At 37.5% G+C, this 15,402-nt stretch overlaps 1 protein-coding gene across 1 annotated transcript in view; it reads right to left on the minus strand.

The window, feature by feature from the left end:
- Positions 1 to 15,402, minus strand: part of STAM (signal transducing adaptor molecule) — a 71,052-nt gene that overhangs the window by 15,367 nt on the left and 40,283 nt on the right. The window contains exons 6-13 of the mRNA XM_036843012.1: positions 15,019 to 15,109; positions 12,986 to 13,178; positions 10,823 to 10,917; positions 7,323 to 7,411; positions 5,211 to 5,298; positions 4,684 to 4,738; positions 3,955 to 4,108; positions 1,899 to 2,071 (exon numbers count right to left, since the gene is read on the minus strand). Coding sequence (XP_036698907.1) covers positions 1,899 to 2,071; positions 3,955 to 4,108; positions 4,684 to 4,738; positions 5,211 to 5,298; positions 7,323 to 7,411; positions 10,823 to 10,917; positions 12,986 to 13,178; positions 15,019 to 15,109 — 938 coding nt within the window. The remainder of the gene's footprint in view (positions 1 to 1,898; positions 2,072 to 3,954; positions 4,109 to 4,683; positions 4,739 to 5,210; positions 5,299 to 7,322; positions 7,412 to 10,822; positions 10,918 to 12,985; positions 13,179 to 15,018; positions 15,110 to 15,402) is intronic.

The raw sequence follows: 15,402 nt of genomic DNA on the forward strand, positions 1-15,402 counted from the left end.
AAACTCTGTGCTACGTAGTGTGGCTCTAAAGGTGAAAGATGTCGCTCCAGCTCTCAAGTTATGACGGTTTAGTGGAGATACAGAGGACAACACGATGACACGATATGCTGGGGGCCTGAGACAGCATCAGAGGAGGAACAGTGCTGGCGAGGTGGGAAGGCAAGACAGGCTTCTAGTAAAGATGAAGCTAAGCTAAGAGCTGAAGAATAAGCAGCCATTAGCCCGGCAAAGAGGGCTAAACGTTTCAAGGAAATGCTCTGCAAAAAGCACCTACTGAAATGTACTTGTGTTTCTGGAGAGGGGACATTTACAGCTACCGCACGTCAGCAGCCAGGCCCTGGAACACAGTGCGGGTCCTGCACAGGGGTCTCGCGTCCAAATGGCAGAAGAGGACAGAGCAGCCCCCAGCAAACAACGACAAGGTGCTCTGGCTCTACAGCACGTCATGGTTTGAGAAGCTCCCAACAGAGGATCTCACTTACAAGGATAATTCCTCAAGGCTCTGAACTAAGAATGGATCCCAAGTAATCTCTGGTAATGAGGCATCCAGAGCAGCATGTGACATGGTAACAGAGGACTAGCTGGGACAGAGGTGGCACTTCTGGCTAATACTGAAGTATCTGAGAGGTTCCTATATATACTACTCGTGCACACTGGCTAACTTCTCAACAATACCTACCTCTACTCACTTTGATCTAATTTTAAAGCAGCATGTTACTCTCCTAATAGTTGCTCCCTACCAACTTCTATGTAACGGTATTCACTTTTTACCAAACTGAGACTTAAGAAAAAAAAGAAAAGAAAAAAAGTCCTTGGACAAACAGAGTTAGACCTAACTTTTTTCCTAAGCTATACAACCCAGTAGGGAGCGCTGTTTTCTTGTTGCTGCTGTTTGATGCCTGTAACAGGCTTCCGCATCACCATCCTTCTTAATTAAGGTCACTTCAGAATATGAGCTGTGACCACAAAATCATGTTTGACAATCCCCAAGCATCCCTAGAGTGTGACTCTTTGGAGCATGAACAGTACAATAGTGAGGGCAGTACAGGAGCATTCTGGGCAACTCCACCATTGATGGAAAGGTCCCTAGAAATTGTACCTGTGCCACCAAGAAACTTCTGTTGTGAGTCAGAACATCATGACCTCTGGAGTTACACACGGCTGAACTCTTAAGCCTACCTATTCGATCCAAAGTGATGACTTCAGCTTAGATGCCCACTGAAGTAGAAAAGGCATTTATAAATTATGAATAATATAATGTATATATATAATCATTTACATTATAGGGGCATTCTAAGTAAATGACCAGAACAATGGGCCTGTCATTTCATATTCAGCTACTCGCCCCATGAACCACAGGGGCGTACAGCTTCTTGTACTGTCTCTTTTCATGTGGTTTATTATGCTGTGATATATACTGAATTCCCACACAGGGTAAAAAGAAGGGAATATTTGTCTTTAAGAGACAGCCCAGAACTATAAATTCTAAAATAATAACCACAGGAACATTCAGCTTTTATGTGAAATTTGTGTAAAGCATTAAATTATAGTTATCAAAGTAAATTTAAGTTACATTGAAGTTCTTAACAAATATCACAGACTCAAATAAAAACAAAAGAAATTATGATAGGAAGGAATATAAAAAACACAAAGCTAAAACCAGAATACAGCAGTTCAAGGACTCAGCAGGACAGAGGGCTGGCTTGCTGGCTAGGACTGCAGAACTGCAGGGGGTCCTACAGAACCCACCTGCCACCACAGACGGGGCTGACCGTCTGGCATCAGTGACGACACCTACCCTGGATTTTCCTTATCCATTTTTTATGATTACAGACGACCAAGGGCACCTGAGAGTTTTAACAGCGCTGAACGCAAACAAGAGCCAATGATCACATTACTTGGGGTAGGAAGCCGGAGCCTGCTGACTGGGAAGGGCTGGGCCGGCAGGCAGCACGGCTCCTTGGCTGAGAGAAGACAGCTGCTCTGGCGGAAGGCTGTAGCTCTGGGGCTGGCTCAGCTGTGCGCTCCCTGCGACCAGGTAAGCACCACCCTGAGGAGGGCCTGGGTACACCTAGGACAGTCAGAGACAAAACACGTTAGGGTCCCTCGGATTTTAACAGGCATGCATTCAGTTACAAAAGAGCAACAATTACATCTCTGAAATGGTTTCCTGAGTTCCTTCTGGTGACAGGCATTTTATTTTATTTTTTTACGTAGATTTAGTTAATTAATTAATTTATTTTTAATTGGGGTACAGTTGCTTTACGACAGGCGTTTTAAAAAGTGCTTTTCAGTGAAGTGGGCTTCTGATGATTTTTGCTTTTAGGGAAACATTAGCTAAACTCGTGTCTACCTCTGTACAGAAGCAGAGAAGAAACTTACCTTGAAATTTTATACTAACATAATCCTTCTTTCCACGTTGATACTGTATCTCCCTAAAAGGAACCCCCAAAGGCTGAAGAAGTGTCTTTGAATTCACTGCATTACAGCAACAGTCTGCATTTGTTTCTAGGCATCTACACAGAGATATATCTCCTAAGTTACAGCTTACTGAACATAGAGCAAGCTATCCTCCTAAAGCAAGGTCAGCAGACTTCTTTGTCCAGGGCCCAGACAGTAAACGGGGTGGGCTTTGTGGGCCATGTGCGCTCTGTTGAAACTACTGGGCTCTGCCCATAGAGAAAGCAGCCAGCAACGACGGAGAAACGAATGAGAACGGCTGTGTTCCAGTAAAAGTTTATTTAAAAAAAGAGGCGGGAGGCTGGACTTTGCCCTTGGGCCATTGTTTGCGTACCCCTGCACCTAAAAACTATACTTGTTTTAAGCTATAGAGATTAAAGCCTTAAGTGCCCCCTGAGTCTTAAATGCACATAATAGTCTAATTTTCTGTAGTATCCATCAGATCCTTCCATTTCACATGTCTGGAAACAGAACTCCACTGTCCAGGGAGCGAGACTTGCAGCAGCTGTTAGGACCGGAATACACCCATCAGGAAACAAAACAACACTCATGTGAAGGCTGCGTTAAGCCACACGAGACTCACTACACACAGAATCCAAAGGTCTTCATTATGGGCGCAGCTAGTCCAGTCCTCACGAATACAGCTGTCTGTACTTTGCAAACTGCGCAGGAAGGCTCTCTCTCTGTCTGTACTTTGCAACCTGGACAGGAAGGCTCTCTCTCTGCCCGCTGGCTCACGCTGGCATCAAGACTCGTGGTAGGTGTCATCCAGCCCCACAGTTCTCAGGCCTGGCTGCTCTTCTCCAGGGTGCTGGCCCCTCCCTCCAGAAGTGGACTGCGTCAAAAAAAAATTCATCTGCACAAAGTTTATGCTACCCTACGTGGATAAAATGCTGTGTCTGGCTAACTACTCCCTATACCCTGAACTTAGTGAGTTTGTGGGAAATGGGCTCTTGAAATAGTTGCTGGGCATGACGAGAGGAAAAAGGGCTCTCTGTTGCGTTACACACGTTCTCATGTAAAGGAACGGAAAAAATCCAGATTAAAGAAAGTCGCTATAAAACTGAATATGGTAGATACTCACAAGAATTTAGTAATAATTAGAAATTTTACTCAGACAGACAAAAATTGTAGTTCTTAACCAGATAATTAGATATGAAGCTTTAAAAATATACAGATGTTTGGGCCTCATGCCTGGATTCAATAGGTCTGGGTAGAGCCAAAGCATCTGTTGTTTTGTTTTTTTTTTTTTTTAAAGCTTGAGAGTGATTGATGTGCACCCCTGCAGAAAAATAATTTTTTAGAACAAGAACTATTATTATAGCTAGCATACTACACGTTGTATTTGTCAAGTGAAAAAAACTTTTTAACTTTATTTTTACTCCAAACATCACTTTTAGAAAGTTTCACGTTTTACAAAAACACACCTATTCCAAATAATCTCAAATATATTTAAGAATTTAAAACGAAATACTTGCATCTTTAAAAGCTTACCTGAGAACCAGAAACACCGGATGACTGAATATAATACTGCTGATTCTGTAATTTTGCATACATGGAATACATTGGATCTTCATTCATTAACTTGGTATACAAGGACAGGGCCTCCATCACTTTAACATTGAGTTCCGAGAGTTCTGAATGTTTTCTGAAATATTATACAATGATGTGACACATAACTGCTATTTAAATGATATAATGTTCTAAATAATAAGATGCATCAAAATAGCAAAGATAGCAAAGAGTGGTATAAGTAGATAGACATTATTAAAAATTTAACCTTGTAACAAAAAAAAAATATCCTATAGTTTAGCTCCAAGGCAACCAAAACTGTTTCAGATTTAGGTGCTGTGCTGGAAGGACTCTAGCTTATTGTACTTGACTTTACCTCAAAATATCCAGGTTTCCCTCGTTAATAACAGATGGGTCATGTGTGGGCCCTGATGATGCCGCTTACAGCAAATATGATTATAATAGTTAACCCTTATTTTTAAAACAGACTAACATAGTGAAAGTCAAATAAATCCTCACTTAAAAGCGGGAGGGGGGGCAGATGGGTCTAATTTTAATTCCCACATCAAGTAGAAAACAAGTGAATGAGAACTGGCATATCTTTAAAATGAAAATAAAATAAAATACAAGGCAGCTCTATTCCAATACGCAGTTTAGAGAGATCTGTGGGGAAGAAGGTACACAATACAGATGGAGTGCATGTTTTTTTACCTGTCAATATCTTCCAGCTTCTCATCAATGAGAGGTCCCATCTGGTGACACATGGCTAAGATGACAAGATTTAAAGAAATATAAGAAAATGCAGCAAAAGAAAGCAACTCTCTGATGGATATTCATGTAGTTTAAGGAATAAAAGATCTAACTTGGAATAATAAAAATTCTATTAATTAATCTTAGCCCACAGAACCCAAGACTGATTTTCCTAGCTATTTATAAAATCAATACTTTAGATTGATTGTATTGATCTCAGAAATTTTTAATACCAATTTTCATTTTACAACATTTTAAACGTTGAATAAAATATTTAATTTGGGTAGAAAAGTATAAGAATTTGAATTCTACCAAAGGTTTAATTAAACTGCATATAAACGTGAGACTGGTCACAGAAGAGTCAGAAATGTTAACATTGTTTATATCATTTTCAATTTGATTTAAATAGAAAACCACGGTGTAACAGAACACTAGATATAACCCCTAATTATTCTTTATTTGCAAGGGAAATGGAAAGCAAGGTTTACCTTCAAGATGAAGTAACTCTGGAAGATCTGGTTGATCATCACTGGGATCTGTACTTTGCAACATCTGCAGCAATTGGTCCATTTTATCCTACAGGAATTAAACAGTTACTATAAAAAGTAACAAACCATTATGCAACAATACCTTCTCACTTCATTAGTTAGATAGTGGCTAATCCTGTAATGCACAGATAGGAAGACTTCAATTTCGCTTCTATGTATTTACTGTCTGTGTATTCTCTTTACCATCATGTGAAGTCAGAGCCCTTTTGAAACGGCTACCAGAAATTCTCTTAGATGAGAAGAAATAGAGCAACATTTAAACTTACAACATGTGAGTTCTTTAATCTCTTAAGTCATGCTAGTGGACTTCTGTGTCACTTTGTTTTGGGGCAGCTGTAGTCTTGCCATGCTGACAGGTGTAACCTCTCTCTCTCAAGCTGGCAGTACTTGTGACTAACAGCTCCGTTACTACTTCTCTACCAGGGAGAATATAGCAGCTGTTTCAGAAAGGCACAGCTCGGCTCTGGTACAGCTGTTCTTCTAAGTAGCACCAGAAGGATTTACTCTACATTCTCTTTCCACCAATGTTTCACTTTGTCATCAAATAAAGGAGGAAGATTTGTGGCTTCTCTATTCTCCTATGTGAAAGGCTGGAAGGCATCTCAAAGCAATGACTCAGATCTATTTCAGAATCTTTTGCTGTAAGACCAACAGAACTAATGAAGGCATCATTACATAAATACATCTATATATTATATTAGTAGAGATGTATCTATACGTAAGTTTTAAAAAACCAAAATATACATCTCATGTACCAAAGAATATTACCGTAATAATTACAAGCTTTTCTCCATTCATGGTTTTTATATGGTTATGCTACTAAGCATAGTTACTTAGGTGAATAATTTAAAGACTACCAATTCTAAGCAAAGTAGTTATTTATACCAAAACAAAACTCAATACTCTGTACAGAAGGATAACAGTTTGAGAGATGAATTAATCACCAGAGAGTGAAAACAACACACGTATATTAAAACACTCTTCTGAAGTCAAAAGAATTCCATATTTAGAAATAGATATTATTTTTCAACGTGAAAGATTCACAATTTTCATTTTAAGTAGTCTAAAAAAGAAGGCACATGTCAGAAAAGTTTGCCTACAGCCAAAAAAAGAAGGGGAGGGGAGTAAAATGAGAGTGAGAGTCAACTAACATATGGATAATTTCTCTTCTCTTTGTTTACAGAATTCTACAACCTATTTGAAATTATCTACTATCAGAGAAATGAGGTTTCTAGATAGACCACTAGCCTGACCCTAGAAAATGCATGCATTTTCCGATGGAATGCTATAGCCAAACCTAAATTTCCCTAACTCCAGTACATTCTCTGGGGGCTCTCAGCACAGCTTCTACAACCGTTTCGCTAAAACAGTGCTCTTCAAACTTTCTGCTTCTGGTTCCCCTAAAAAAAGGCTAAAAACCTACAAATCCCCTCACATAGTTTAAAGATGACATCTCATTTTTCATCATTAGTTTAAAATGTTACAAAGAATATAATTTCCAGAGCATTTAAAAATAAAAGTCACACACGACCTAGAGGGGTGGGATGGGGAGGGTGGGAGGGAGGCTCAAGAGGGAGGGGATATATGTATACATAGAGCTGATTCACTTTGTTGTACAGCAGAAACTAACACAACATTGTAAAGCCATTATAATCTGATAAAGATGTAAAAAAAAAAAAAAAAAAGTCACACATTCTTTTGAATATACCCAAAAAGTCTCATTATAATAGTGTTTGTAATAGCAAAAAACACACAAAGAACTGAAAACAACCTAACCGTCCAACAACAGAATAATGAAGTCATGGTAAGTCCATTCTATGGAATATTAAGCAGGAATTAAAATAATGAGGTACAACTATACGTACCGACATGGTAAGAATGGGACTAGGGAGGAACTTTCCAGGAGAATCTTTGCTTCATCTGTGTTGTTTGAAGTTGTACAACAACAAAACACATGCATTAATCAGGTACTGAATTTTCTTAACTGAGGAAAGAAAACCACTGCGGCTTCAGTACTGAACGTATGATGCTCTCAGGCAGGAAACCACTCACCTCATCAATTGAGGCTTGTTCCGGCTCTGGTTCTAGCGTCTCTACCTGAACGTCGTCACTAAACTGTACCGTCTTCTTTTCCGTTTTAACTGTAAAACATGTAACATTTGTCGCTTCCTTATAAACTTAACATTTTATTTAAAAGCACTTTAAGTTTAAGGAGAGAACTTGGGTTTTTCTTGTATTCCCTTCAATCTGAGAAACTCAGTTTAAGGGATAATTCGGTTGCAGATTTAGGCAACCATGACAGAACATGACATTATGAAATTCTGTGAAGACTTCTTAATTTTTTCTTCTGAAGATTTTATGTTTTCCATAACAGATACTTCACTAAAAATAAGAACTATATTTCTGGAACAAAGATTAATCACCTATTACATATGAGAGTTTAGTAAACTGCTGAACAGAAAGCAAAGCTTTACAATGGCATAAATGAATTCTGCTTTTGAAAATAAATCCTCTTTTCAAATTACCAGTCCTTTCAAAGAAAAATCTCCACTTTTGCACAGGCCACGCTCTTTCAATGTAATGAATTGGGAAGTTAGCTATATATTCCCCGCACGCCACTCAGTCTTTTTTTTTTAACTAAGTGAATGACATCCAGGCCAGCGGAGAGCTTTACAAGTGGCCTTGGCAGGGATCTGAATTTTCCACTAAATCAGTCTGTATTTTTTAGTTACATCATTCTTGCAATTGAAAAGGTGGTTATTAAGGGATCTGCAAACCAGAAGCACGTATTTCTCTTGCTCAACAAAGCAATCTTTAAAAAGATTCAATGTAACATTAACCAGCAAATATAAGGTTATGATTAACATAGTAATTAATCTTCTCCAAAGTAATACTGAGAAACACATACAGCTTTAAAGGAATGAACTTCCTTTTTGGATTTTTTCATCCTGATATCAACGTAGTCAATCAGTATTCATAAAAATTAAGAATCAGGGGGATGGGAAAGGGGCAGAATTAAGGAAGGGAAATAATATTAATTAAACTATTAAATATGCTTAATGGAATATTGCATTTCCCCCGATGAATCTCCAATACAGTCCTATGAGATATGCCCATCTTGTAAATGAGGTTAGCAGTGGCTTAGAAAGATTAAAAACGCTTGCATAGGAGAAAGCTAATAAATGGCAAAGCCTGGATTTGAATGCCAATCATTCTAGCTCTATTAGCCCACACTACTGGAATCTGGCCTGTGATTTTACTCTGAGAACAAGAAGTCATATCACTTATGTATTCTATGCTACAGAATATAAATGGAAAACAGTTTAATTTCCAATATAAGGAATATATTCATCCCACACAAGTCACCATAAAGTAAAATTCTACATACAAGACCAGTTTCAGCTGATTTCACTTTCCCATTGAAGAAAAAGAGCCATATGCTATACATATTTTTGCTTTTTATATCTTGAGCTATTAACAAGCAGAAAGCTGGGACAGCACCGCATTGGCTGCTACCCATAAGAAAACACATGGTAGACTTCACATCCTAGCAGCTGACCACGCACAAGTTTGTAGTGCTTTTTCTCTCAGGGACTAATACTGTTACTTTGTATGTATGTGTATGTTTGTGTGTATATTATGTGTATGTGTGTATAAATAATATTTTACACATACACACAAATGTGTTTATGCATATACATATATAAAATACAGTGTTTGCACGAAATCTTACTGCCTCTCCAAAACGAAAACAAGCTAAGTAGGTCAGGCACTTCTAATTGACACATTCAGTGAAATGGGCTTCTGGTTCCTCATAAAGAACGATGCTACAAGGATCTTGCTAACATTCATTTTCCAAGCTTGAGAACTGTAGCTCCACTGTATATGCTCTGATGCTCTGGTTTCTCTTTTACATGGTCCAGAGTGAAACACATGAAAATAACTAGAATATTCATTTTAAGGCTACATTGCTATGTAATGGGAAAAAAAAGATGAGATGGCTACTTTATCTACCTGAGATCTTGGATCTCCTCTTGAATGGAAGTCCAAGACAATTCCATCCTTCCCAACAGCTATTTCAAGATTAAAAAAAAAAAAAAAACAACCCAAACCCAAAAATCAAGCAAAATCCCTCACCACCATCAGCCCAGATTAAAAAGTTAGCACGTTATGCACTGCCATCTAAACAAGGTTCCACAGGACGTTTTCTGAGTTTACCAAAGAGACCTTTATTAAAGGAATGGGTATCACAATCTGTCTCTATACAAGTGACACAAGACATCCCGACAATAACTAGAAGAGGGCATTACTTTATCAAAGATCTGTAACATCTGGTCTGTTATAAAAGCCTTCTCTTGAAAGAGAAGCATTTTTATGTTTTCAAAGAAAAGTGTATCTTTACTGTTAATACACAGACACTTACGCTTCATTTATTGTATAAACATTTATATAGTCTGTACTCTGGATAAGATTCAGTACCAAGTACTGTTAGAAATAAAAAGACAACTGAGACAAAGATCTTTTCTTAAAATTCCTATAAACTGAAAATGACCAAAGCAGATCGTGATTTATAACTTTCTTTGATCTCTTCTACCTGGCATTATAGAAAGATGAGATATTTTGCCAAGATAACTGTAGCTTACCAACTTACATACAAAAAAAGTCTTAAAATTCTAACCATTGCAGTCGCTACAGAAATCTTTCTAGATTAGAACATATTTCTGTTTCCTTAAAAAGAGGAAGGTTGTGACTTAATCTTGATGCCACAAACTCATCATTATGAAGATTCATTACAGTATTGCCTAGAAATACAATGAACTGCCTACCAACATTTCGATCAACTACTGGCAGTTAAATGTCCTGCAATGATTACGCCTGCCAGTAATATCACTTTTCCTTCTTCGCCCCACATTCTAGTCTGTTCCTCCTAGTCAGCAAAGGTTTGAAACTCAAAAAATTATTGACATGATTCGTTATGGCTCCTTCTGAATATCTGACATGGTGGCTTAGAAAAGCCATTAAGTTGCTAAGAGGCCACTGCTTCCAAATTTGGGGCTGGACACTAGAGAAATGAGCTAACCTTTGAATAGGAAGAACTCTCTATAAGGTTACACTGCATTTGTCACCCTTTCATCAACTGATGATACCAAAAATACATAATGCATAAACTCTATAACACTTCTTAATCTGCATTTTTACAATGACATACATATACATACATACATATATATATATATATATATATATACACACACACACACATATATATATATATATATATATATATATATATATATATATATACACACACACATATATATATTTTTTTTTTCCCTAAAGAAAAGTCCATAGTCTGTCTTAAGATAATCTTGGTAGACAGATGATTTCAATTCTTAGATGATTAGATGACTCCTCATAAATAATCTGACTGGGGAGCTGCATTTTTAATAAACACCTTGGAGGCACTAACTTCTGAGAGTCTCTGCTCCAGAAAGCTGAATTTTAGAGAGAATTGTGGATTGTCATCCACTGACAGGCTGGAAAACACTTACTCATTTCTGGTTCAGCAGTGAGATCCGCAGTCACAAAATTAGAGGGGAATAACCCCATGCCTTGATGGGTTTCACCTTTCCACCAGTTGGGGTCACTAAGAGAAACAAGAAAGAATGCTTTACTATAACAAAGAATTTTTATTTCTATGTATCTTTACCTTTTATAGTGTTTAACCTATATAATTACCAGATCTGAAGCTCACAACAATCCAATGGAGGAAGTGAATGTATCCTTATTACAAATTAGAGATGAGGCCTCAGAGAAGATAAGACGCTATCAAACACACAGTTCTTTCTCATATTCTGGAAGGCTGGCGAACGCTTCGAGGATCTAGTACAAGGCTCTGAACTCTCTCCCTCAAACAGAGGTCCCGACACTTGAAAACTGTCAACTTCCAATGTTTATAGGCTCCCGCCTATAACATCTCCCACGTGAGAATCCTTTATAATAAGATAGACAGTAGGCTCTGAATCCAGACCTCCATTCCTAAATCAGTGCTCTTTCTAGCACACATTAGGAAACTTTCCCCCCCACAAGAGAACACACATGACAGTAACACCATTTACAGCAAAAATGTTCACAAGGAACACACTCCTGGGTGCTTACCCACGCTAACCACTGGATCCCCAGCACCTAGGATAAGGAAAGCTAGCAAGTGCTCAATAAATACTTTTTGAATGAATGAATGATCAAGGTTTTGTGCAACTTCCAGCTAACCAGCTCAAACTTTACTTCATTTTCTTCCACTCAAGAAAACATATTAGCATGTAAGTGTGATACTATAAGAATAATCTTAAATGTATTTGAATTGATCTTTAAAAACCACATCAGGGACTTCCCTGGTGGCGCAATGGATAAGACTCCGTGCTCCCAATGCAGGGGGCCCAGGTTCAATCCCTGGTCAGGGAACTAGATTCCACACACATGCCGCAACCAAGAGTTCACACATCACAACTAAGGAGCCCATGTGCCGCAACTAAGAAGGCCTGGAGCCACAACTAAGGAGCCCGTGTGCTGCAACTAAGGAGTCAGTGAGCCACACTGAGGAGCCCGCCTGCTGCAACTAAGACCCAGTGCAACCAAATAAATAAATACATAAATATTAAAATGAAACAAATAAAAAAACCTAGTGCATTTATCCGACCTCAAAAATAAAGATTTAGGCTTCCCTGGTGGCGCAGCGGTTAAGAATCCGCCTGCCAAGGCAGGGGAGACAGCTTCGAGCCCTGGTCCAGGAAGATCCCACATGCCGCGGAGCAACTAAGCCCATGCGCCACAAGTACTGAGCCCGCGCACTAGAGCCCATGAGACACAGCTACTGAGCCCGCGTGCCACAATTACTGAAGCCTACACACCTAGAGCCCGTGCTCCGCAACAAGAGAAGCCACCACAATGAGAAGCCCACGCACCGCAACAAAGAGTAGCCCCTGCTCACCGCAACTAGAGAAAGCCCACATGCAGCAACAAAGACCCAACACAGCCAAAAATTAAAATAAATAAAAATATATTAAAAAAAAAAAAAAAACTGCCAGGTCAGCTCTCCCTTTAAAATAAATAAATAAATAAATAAAGATTTTTTTTTAAAAAAAACCACTTGCAAATTTTAACACTTCATTATGAGTAATAATCATCAGTAACAACTAATTTTCAAGTAAACATAAAGCTGTAGTAAAAAAACAGATGCACTGTATCACCTCCCCTATGATATAATGATATAACACCATGTAAAATGAATTTGTGCCACACTGATATACTATTCTGTGCAAATAAATTAATTCACTATATTATGTATTTCTTTTAAATTCCATATATATAAATACATATATATATATATATTTGGTGTATTTTCTAAAGTCTTAACCTTTTTTTTTTACTAATTTAACAATCTATATTATAAGATGGAACCAAAAATGAATAGAGTAAACTAGGCCTCCAAGACATATAAAACCCATTTAAATGATAGATGAGGAAAAATTAAGTTACAATATACGAATCCAGACAGTATGACACAAGCAAAGCAACAACTGACTGTCCTACAGAGAAACTACCTGCGTCAATATTTGATTTTATTACGTTTGATAAGGCATTCAGCAAGAATAATATGAAACACAGAATATGTTATATATTTTCAAATGAATGTTCAATTTAATAGTAACCATCACCTGTCATCAAGAACTGTAATAATTTCTCCAGCTTTAAAAGTAAGTTCGTTATCTTCAGCAGCTTCAAAGTCGTATATAGCACGAACTTTTCGGCCTTCGTGTTGGTGGTTAGTTAAGAGATTAGATGTGCTTGGATACAAACTGGAAAGGGTGGTTGACTGCTGCCTTTGTTCCTTCAGCGACAACTCAATGGCTGGAAAATAATGGGTTTAAAAAGACCCAAAATGTTAATATACCCAGCAATCCTAAGCAGTACAAAAAGGTATCTGAAGGTAAAAAGTATTCTTCTTCTAATAATGTAGAGGGAAACCAGGACATATCCTGATATAATATATTGAACAAAAATAATGTCATCAATTTTATTCATTCATTCACACTGAGAGCTTAAAAAATAAATAAATTAAAAAAAAAAAAAACTGAACAGCATGATGACTATTTTTACTGAACAGGTACAATTTTAAATATTCTGGGTAATAAAAAGATATAAACTCAAATCAATTTTGTTTAATTTAGCTGCAGATATTTTATATTTTCTTTCATCTTTTCAATGTATTTCTATAGCTTAAGTTTACCAAATAATAATCAAAATCACTTCAGAAGTCCAAAGTCCCAAGCTTGAGTCCTTCACTGGGGGCTTACTAAATAGGAGTCTCAAAGGTAGTATCTGAGAACCTACATTTTATTGTTCCAAAGGTCGTTCTTAGGTAATCAGTCTAAGAACTGGAATTTGGAAATAACTACAGTAAAGTCTCACCTAACAAATTCCCCAAAATAGATTTCAAATGTGTCTGCTCTATCTCTTCCCTTAATACAGGCCATCACCATGTGTCACACAGGCTCTGTAACATAATCTTAATGAATTGACTACCCTGCTTTCAGTGCAACATATAACCCCGTCTTCCCTTCCATCTCTGTTCCAGATGAATAAAAGACCAGATGGGAAAATAAAACTTTAAAATTATCATAGAAAAATATCTTTCAGGATCCTGGGGGAGAGGAAAATATCTTAAGACATTAAAAAAAAACCCAAAATCATAAAAGAAAAGCAAAAATTTTGACTACATGAAAATTTAAAACTTGTTTAATAAAACATGCCATTATCAAAGTTAAATTGTAAGCCAAAACCCAAGAGTAGATATCTATAACAGATGTAACAGGCAAAAGATTACATCATTATTAGAAAAAAAATAGCAAGAGAGACAATGAGAACAGCTAATAAACGTACAAAAAAGGACTGAACCTCACTAGTAATAAAGAAAATAAAAATTAAAAACAATTAGGTATCAGTTCAAACCCATCAGATTCACAAAAATTAAACTCTGACAATACCAAATGTCATGAGACTAAAAAGAATAAGTGAATAATAAGAGCTTTCATACACTGCTGATGGAAAAGGAAATACCACAACTATTTAGCAAAGTTAAAGATGTACCTACTCCATAAGCCAGCAATACCATGAAACAAAATCTCTCTCACACACACACACACACACACACACACACACAAAGAGAAGGTGGACAAGGATACTCAGTGCAGCTTACTTGTTAAAGTAAAAAAAAACCAGAAAACCCAGCTGTCCATCAGTAGGAGGATAAATTACAGCAGGTATTTATTAGTTCACTGGAATATTACACAGCAGTTAAAACAGATGAACCTGATATACCTGTCTCATTATGAACAGATCTCAAACATATTGTTGCATGAAAAAAACAAGTTGTAGATGATATCTAGAGTACACTATTTATGAAAAAGAATTTGTTGGACACAAAAAAGTATTTGGTATTGTTTATGGACACATAGATAGTGTGGTAAAAACATTATAGAAACATAGACTGAACGGACATACATGATAGCAGTTGCCTCGGAAGAGGAGAGGAAAAAAGTGACACTGAAGAGAGGAACAAAGGAGAACAAGCAGATTTCAACTTCAGCTGTGAACTCCTATTTCTTTTATTTTTAAATATCTTGGGGGGAAAATAAACATCAAGTAAGAGACCTATCTTCTTTCCATGATCAGGGACTTAAAAATGTACCTTTCGCTAAATCTTCTTCTTCTTTTTTGTTAGCCACAGTACCAGGATCCTTGGCTACCAGAGCTGGGCTTGCTTTTGCTTGTTCTGCAGCCTAACACAAAAAAAGGGAAAATGATATTTGAAAGTTGTTCTCAAATTTTCCTACCTCCAACTAATCTAAGAACTCACAAGACCCTTCCCATCAATCCACCGCAGACTTCTGAGCAAGAAAGAAATCCGGACCTGAGCAGCCTCCTCTTTGAAAGGAGCCAGAGAACAGGTAGAGCTCGAGAGAACAGACTGAGAGCGTTTGTTTTCTTAGGGTTAACAGCCTAGCCACACTCTCCCAGGTCTGTGTGCAGAGGCTAAACTAGAAGCAGACACTATGCAAACCAGAGAAGACAG

Source organism: Balaenoptera musculus, chromosome 2 (genome assembly GCF_009873245.2).
Source record: "Balaenoptera musculus isolate JJ_BM4_2016_0621 chromosome 2, mBalMus1.pri.v3, whole genome shotgun sequence".
Lineage (NCBI taxonomy): Eukaryota > Metazoa > Chordata > Mammalia > Artiodactyla > Balaenopteridae > Balaenoptera > Balaenoptera musculus.